Here is a 7,630-nt window from a genome sequence, read left to right on the forward strand (position 1 = left end):
AGATGATCTGGAATATTGAGATGGGGAACACGAAGTCACTCCACCTGCTAGGTAATCTCTTACAGGCTGCCTGAGAGGTACTTTTACCATCACTTTTCCTGCAGGGAGCTGCTGATTGCACTTTTCCTGAGAGCATAGTGGTTTTCACTCATGGTCAAGTATGACTTGGGAATTGTGTCAGGTCAAAGTTGTTTCTCTCTTTGTGGAGCAGAACGCTGACAGTGTAGGGAGGGAAAGAGAAGCATTGTCAGGGTTTTCATTTGCTTGTTGCTGTTGTCTGTTGTTTTATTTTATCAATTTTGGTTTTTGAGCAAATTTTGGACTAAACCTCAGGTGCGTAGGCTACCTTTTTCTTAGAGAAATGTATCCTATAGGAGTAGGGATTGGAACCCAATTTTTGCAACAGAATCCTAACCTCTGTACCAACACGTGAGTGTCCATTCATCAGCAGATACTTGCTGAGCATCTCCCACCTGCTTGGCCCTCTTGTAGGCCCTGAGGATGCAGTGGTGAACAGTGAAGTCCCCAGCCACGGGGACACTCCTATTCCAGTGCTATCTAAGTTGTGGGAGACTCTATGAGCAAAAGAGAATCATGTACTTATTGGAAAGTTTACCACAGATGAATTATAAGGCCACATGTGCTAGCAGCTTGCCTGAGGCAGCCAGTGTAAGAGAGCTAATGTGATGGACAGGCTCCTGTTGGTTCTGTAAGTCCTGTCCTTATATCAAGTTGTCCCATCAGAAAGCAACTTGGCTCATGTTATGTTAGCTACTTGCAAAACACTTTAAATACTTGCAAGTAAGAGGATATCATGAGATACAATGGTCTTCCTTTAGCTCACATTGTGTGTGGAGTTTTCAATTGTGTGTGTGTGTATATACATATATATATATATATATATATATATTTTTTTTTTACTTTGTCATCCCCAGTAGAGTGCTGTAGCATCACAGCTCACAGCAACCTCAGATTCCTGGGCTTAGGTGATTCTCTTGCCTCCACCTCTGGCCCTCAAATGTTTTTATTTGTTTGTTTGTTTTTAAATTTATTGTTGGGGATTCATTGAGAGTACAAGAAACCAGGCTTCATTGATTGCATTTATTAGGTTAAGTCCTTCCTACAATCGTGTCTTGCCCCCAAAAGTTGTGGCACACACCAAGACCCCAGCCCCCTCCCTCCGTCACTCTCTCTGCTAATCCCTTCCCCCTCCTCCTTCCTTCTTCCTCTCTCTGCTCAGCTCCTCCCCTTGTCATTAATTGTCCTCATATCAAAATTGAGTACATAGGATTCATGCTTCTCCATTCTTGTGATGCTTTACTAAGAATAATGTGTTCCACTTCCATCCAGGTTAATACAAAGGCTGTAAAGTCTCCATTTTTTAATGGCTAAATAGTATTCCATGGTATACATATACCACAGCTTGTAATCCATTCCTGGGTTGGTGGGCATTTAGGCTGTTTCCACATTTTGGCGATTGTAAATTGAGCTGCAATAAACAGTCTAGTGCAAGTGTCCTTATGATAAAAGAATTTTTTTCCTTCTGGGTAGATGCCCAGTAATGAGATTGCAGGATCAATGAGAGGTCTAGCTTGAGTTCTTTGAGGGTTCTCCATACTTCCTTCCAAAAAGGTTGTATTAGGTTGCAGTCCTACTAACAGTGTAAAAGTGTTCCCTTCTCTCCACATCCCTGCCAGCATCTCCAGTTTTGAGATTTTATGATGTGGGCCATTCTTGCTGGGGTTAGATGGGATCTCAGGGTGGTTTTGATTTGTATTTCTCTAATAATTAGGAATGATGAGCATTTTTTCGTATGTTTCTTCACCATTCGTCTGTCTTTAGAGAAGGTTCTATTCATGTCTCTTGCCCATTGATATATGGGATTGTTGGCTTTTTTCATGTGGATTAATTTGAGTTCTCTATAGATCCTAGTTATCAAGCTTTTGTCCAATTCGAAATATGCAAATATCCTTTTCCATTGTGTAGGTTGTCTATTTGCTTTGGTTGTTGTCTCCTTAGCTGTACAGAAGCTTTTCAGTTTAATTAAGTCCCATTTGTTTATTTTTGTTGTTGTTGCAATTGCCACAGCAGGCTTCTTCATGAAGTCTTTTTCCAGGCCAATTATCTTCCAGTGTTTTTCCCATACTTTCTTTGAGGATTTTTATTGTTTCGTGCCTTGAATTTAAGTCCTTTATCCATCTTGAATCAATTTTTGTGAATGGAGAAAGATGTGGGTCCAGTTTCAGTCTTTTACATGTGGATATCCAGTTCTCCCAGCACCATTTATGGAATAGGGAGTCTTTCCAATTGGAAGTCTTTCCCTCAAGGTATGCTCTTATTTGGTTTATCGAAGATTAGGTGGTTGTAAGATGTTAGTTTCATTTTCTTGTTTTCTATTTGATTCCAAATGTCTGTGTCTCTATTTTTGTGCCAGTAGCATGCTGTCTTGACCACTATGTCTTGTAATACAGCCTAAAATCTGGTATGGTGATGTCCCCAGCTTTGTTTTTATTACTAAGAATTGCCTTACCTATATGGGGTTTTTTTTAGTTGCATACAAAATGCAGAATCATTTTTTCTAAATCCTGAAAGTACAATGTTGGTATTTTAATAGAGATGGCATTGAATAGGTAGATTGCTTTGGGAAGTATAGACATTTTAACAATGTTGATTCTTCCCAGCCATGAGCTGTTCTTCCATTTGTTAATTCCTCTGCTATTTCCTTTCTTAGGGTTTCATAATTTTCTTTATAGAAGTCCTTTACCTCCTTTGTTAGTTATATTCCTAGGTTTTTCATTTTCTTTGAAGCTATGGTGAAGGGAGTTATGTCCTTAATTACCTTCTCATCTTGGCTGTTATTGGCATATACAAAGGCAACTGACTTGTGGACATTGATTTTATATCCTGAGACATTACTGAATTTTTTGATGACTTCCAGGAGTCTCGTGGTTGAGTCTTTGGGTCAATTATATATTTTTAAGATCATTTCTGAATCTTCCACAAATTTACGGAGATGATCTCCTTTTACCTTTATGCTATAAGGAATCCTCTATGTGTCCAAAGAGAAAAACTTGTATTCCTCTATTTAAAAAGTTGTGCCCAGTGTTTTCTATTTTCGTCTTAGCTGCCAGGATAATAAAGGTTAAGTTTAATTTGTAATTGTGATAACTACTTAACTTGGACACTAGGCATTTTCCTCCTAAATAATTATTGACATCTTTTTTAAATAGTTTGTTTCTATTATATTACTTTATATCTATTTAAATCTGACAACTTCATATCCTTCTCAGAGGTAACTAAGGACATAAATAGATAGTGTTATGTAGGCTGTCACACTGGCTGCAAATTAGAAATTTACGTAATCATCAATAAAAGGGGAAAAATGTGTTGTTTCCTTCCTATTCTCTGCTGTAGGTGACGTGGCAGGAATTGGCTGGGAGAGAACCGAGGGGACCCCACCTCCTCCGGGGCAGCCAGCCAAGGGCCGGGTATACTTCACTTACTGTGGGCAGCGCCTCTCACCGTATCTTGAAGACGTCTCTGGTGGCATGTGGCCAGTGGTTCACATTCAGAAAAAGGCAGGTTACCTTGTTGGGAAAGGAAAACCAATTCCCCTCAGTCATTTGTTCTTGTCAGGAGTGGAAAAATGAAAGATGCCCGCGTTGTACTCAGTATGTGACCCGCAATGGCATAAGGAAGGGCAAAGCCAGCGTGGGCGAGCACAGGCCTGCCTTTGCATTGACCCAACAGTCTTGCATTGGAGGATGCTTCAACAGGAATTCAGTGCTGAGTTGCTCTGGTATTTTTAAGCCATCATTCCCAAGCAACAATGCAAGGAACACTAGTGTTCTTTGAAATGTCATTAAAATGATTCGATAGTCAAGTTGAAGTTTTAAAAATGATCCTTTTGGGTCACTTAGTATGTCAGAAGCTTGGAGGGAGCTTTCAGTAAAGATTCAGAAGTTCAACTTTATTATCTCAGCACCCCACATGTGTTTAAGCATGGAAGTCTTTGGTTTTTTGAGGAGCACCTGTTAACTTTCAGCGTTTTGTGGAACATTATTACCTACTACATGCTGGTGGCTCCCAAATTCCTGTCTCCATCCCAGACTTTTCCCTAAACTCCGCACCCGGTAGCCTAGGCAATGTCTGACAGTATCTTATTGGCATGTCCCAGCTAACAAGTCCAAGCCTGAACCTAACTCAGTGCCATACCCAAAGCTACTGCTTCCCAAGCCTTCCTCCTTTCTAGAAATGGAAACCCCATGCTTTCCCATGCTACAGCCAAAATCCCTAAAGTCCTCCTTTACTCCTCCTGTTTCACATCTAATCTGTCAGCAAGTCTTGTTGCCTCTTGATGCCAAGCATGTCATGCACACACCTGTTAATGAAGGAATGGGACAGTGGTCAGATTTTGGATACATTTTCAAGATGCCAAGCATGTCATGCACACACCTGTAGTTCCAGCTACTCAGGAGGCTGAAGCAGGAGGATCACTTGTGCCCAGGAGTTCAAGGCTATAGAGTGCTATGACTGTGCCTGTATATAGCCACTATACTTCAGCCTGGGCAACATGGCAAGACCCTATCTTAAAAAAAAAAAAAAAACTACAAAATTCTATAGGATCTGCCCCATGTCTCTGATACCATCTTTTATCCCTATGTTAAGTGAATTAAAGATGCCAATCACTTAAGTCAGTATGTCTCAGCCCATTCTATTCATTCATTCAACAAATACTAACAGAATACTTATTATATTATTGTATGTTAAGCACTGTGCTAAGCTCAGAGAACAACATAGATATGGTCTCTGTCCTCATGGGGTTATAATCAGTTGGAGGAATTAGACGTCAGTCAAATAATCATACAAATATACGTGTGTGTATATAATCACAAGCTAGTAAATGCTATGAATGAGAATCACAGACTTTATGGAAGCAAGTAGCAAGCAAATCTGATGATGTCCCTGTCACTCTGAAGAAGTGATGCTCGAGCCAGGTCTGGAATATTAACTGGTCTTAATGAGGCAAAGTTGGAAGGAAGAATGTTCCAGGGCCGGGTGTGGTGGTTCATGCCTGTAATCCTAGCACTTTGGGAAGCCAAGGCAGGTGGATTGCCCCAGCTCATGAGTTCAAGAACAGCCTGAGCCAGATCGGGACCCTGTCTCTAAAAATAGCCAGGCATTGTGGTGGGCACCTGTAGTCCCAGCTACTTGGAAGGCTAAGGCAAGAGAATCACTTAAATCTAAGAGTTGGAGGTTGCTGTGAGCTGCAATGCCACGGCACTCTACTGAGGGCAACAAAGTGAGACTCTATCTCAAAAAAAAAAAAAGGAAGGAAAAAAAAATGTTCCCAGTGGAAAGAACAGCATTCCTTCCATGTCAAGTAGGAAGGAATAGTGTCAGAAAGAAGAGGAGTCCCTGTGTGTGAGTAGCATAGAGCATGAGAATGTGAGGTAAGGGGAAGGAAGGCCAGTAGGTGCCAGTATGCATGGCCATGCCTGCCGTGTGCCTGGCATGCTAGCCCATACCTCAGGCTTTTCTTCTGATTTGATGTTTAGTGAAGTGTACCTTAGAGGTTAAAATAAATAAAAATAAACCTAATTCTTTCCAAATCCTTTATTTGATCTCCTTTCCAGAACACCAAAACTCGAGCTAACTTTGGCTCCCGCCCATTCGCCTATGCCGAAGGGCAAGCCCACCGCAACGCTGCCGACCTGTGTACTGACTTGGCAGAAGAGATTAGTGCTAACTTTGAGGCCCTGCCATTTGCCATGGCATCTGACAGCGACAACGATGCTGGCACCAGTATTGCATCAGATCCAGGCACCCATGGGCCACCATGCCGGATTGCCGCTGTGGCTACCGCTCAGCAACGTAAGCCACTTCCTCTTAGGATCCCGCCACTTCCTGAGACCATGAATGCTTTGAATTCCATCTTTCCATTGAATTTGGGCATCCTTGTTACAATTACAGTTTGTAAATTCAAGTGCTCATCACTAATGGGGTCCAAGGCTAGGTGAAAATGGAGAGAAAGAGAAAAAAACATGGTGGACTGGAAATTGTATTTCAATTTACAGGAAGCCTGCCACTCCTCAGCACCAGTTAAAAATCCCATAATTTGGCTTGGCACCTGTGGCTCAAGTGGCTAAGGCACCAGCCACATACACCTAAGGTAGTGGGTTCGAATCCAGGCCCAGGCCCGCCAAACAACAATGACGGCTGCAACCAAAAAATAGCTGGGCATTGTGGTGGGCGCCTGTGGTCCCGGCTACTTGGGAGGCTGAGGCAAGAGACTCGCTTGAGCCCAGGAGTTGGAGGTTGCTGTGAGCTGTGATTAAAAAAAATCCCATAATTTTATATGAAGCCTCCTCATTTTATACTGTTACTCATTTGCAAAAATTGTTTTAAAACTGAGTCAAACAGGCTCAGTGCTTGTAGCACAGTGGTTACAGCGCCAGCCACATAAACCAAGGGTGGCGGGTTCAAACTCAGCCCACACCAGCTAAATAACTACAACAAAAAAATAGCCAGGCATTGTGGCAGATGCCTGTAGTCCCAGCTACTTAGGAAGCTGAGGCAAGAGAATCTCTTAAGCCCAAAAGTTGGAGGTTGCTGTGAGCTGTGATACCACTGTACTCTACAGAGGGTGACATAGTGAGACTATGTCTCAAAAAAAAAAACTGAGTCAAACAATAATGAAATGCTAATGTAAAATCCAGGTGATGAGTATATAGGTATACACTAAAAACTTTTCTGATTATTTGAAATAATTTATAATAAAATTGACTATAAGTGAGCTAGCCAAACTAAAATGTCTGCAGGCTATATTTGGCCCATGGGATTCTGGTTTGCAAACTATTTTAAGACTCTGTTTGGGCCTGGTGTGGAGGCTCAAGCCTATAATCCTAGCATTCTGGGAGGCCGAGGCAGGTTGAGCTCAGGAGTTGGAGACCAACCTGAGCAAGAGCAAGACCCCATTCTCTACTAAAATAGAAAAAACTACTTGGGCATCATGGTAGGCGTCTGTAGTTCCAGCTACTCGGGAGGCTGAGGATCACTTAAGCCCAGGAGTTTGAGGTTGCTGTGAGCTATGATGTCACAGCACTCTAGCAAGTGCATCAGAGTGAGACTTTGTCTCAAGAAAAAAAAGTCTATTTAGTTCTTTCTCATGGTAAAGAACTCCAGATTCTTCTCTGAGTCAAATGAATTATACTCATTAAAAACTATTGTAGGGGCCAGACACTGTAGCTCACCCCTATAATGCTAGCACTCTGGGAGGCTGAGGCAGGTGGATTGCCTAAGCTTAGGAGTTCAAGACTAGCCTGAGTAAGTGTGAGACCCTATCTCTAAAAAAAATGACCAAGCATTGTGGTGGGCACCTGTAGTTCCAGCTACTCAGAAGGCTGAGGCAAGAGAATCGCTTGAGCACAAGAGTTTGAAGTTGCTGTGAGCTAAGATGCAATGGCACTCCACCCACAGCAACAGAGTGAGACTCTGCCTTTAAAAAAAAAAAAATTGGGCTCGGCGCCTATAGCTCAATCGGCTAAGGCGCCAGCCACGTACACCTAAGGTGGCGGGTTCGAATCCCCAGCCCGGACCCGCCAAACAACAATGATGGCTGCAACCAAAA

General features: G+C 42.3%; 1 protein-coding gene across 1 annotated transcript in view; it reads left to right on the top strand.

Moving 5' to 3' along the window:
• HECTD4 (HECT domain E3 ubiquitin protein ligase 4) overlaps positions 1 to 7,630 on the top strand; it is a 213,386-nt gene that overhangs the window by 155,908 nt on the left and 49,848 nt on the right. Inside the window, exons 48-49 of the mRNA XM_023513244.1 lie at positions 3,415 to 3,578; positions 5,637 to 5,874. Coding sequence (XP_023369012.1) covers positions 3,415 to 3,578; positions 5,637 to 5,874 — 402 coding nt within the window. The remainder of the gene's footprint in view (positions 1 to 3,414; positions 3,579 to 5,636; positions 5,875 to 7,630) is intronic.

This window comes from Otolemur garnettii, unplaced genomic scaffold (genome assembly GCF_000181295.1).
Source record: "Otolemur garnettii isolate 467f Iridium unplaced genomic scaffold, OtoGar3 scaffold00038, whole genome shotgun sequence".
Taxonomy (NCBI): domain Eukaryota; kingdom Metazoa; phylum Chordata; class Mammalia; order Primates; family Galagidae; genus Otolemur; species Otolemur garnettii.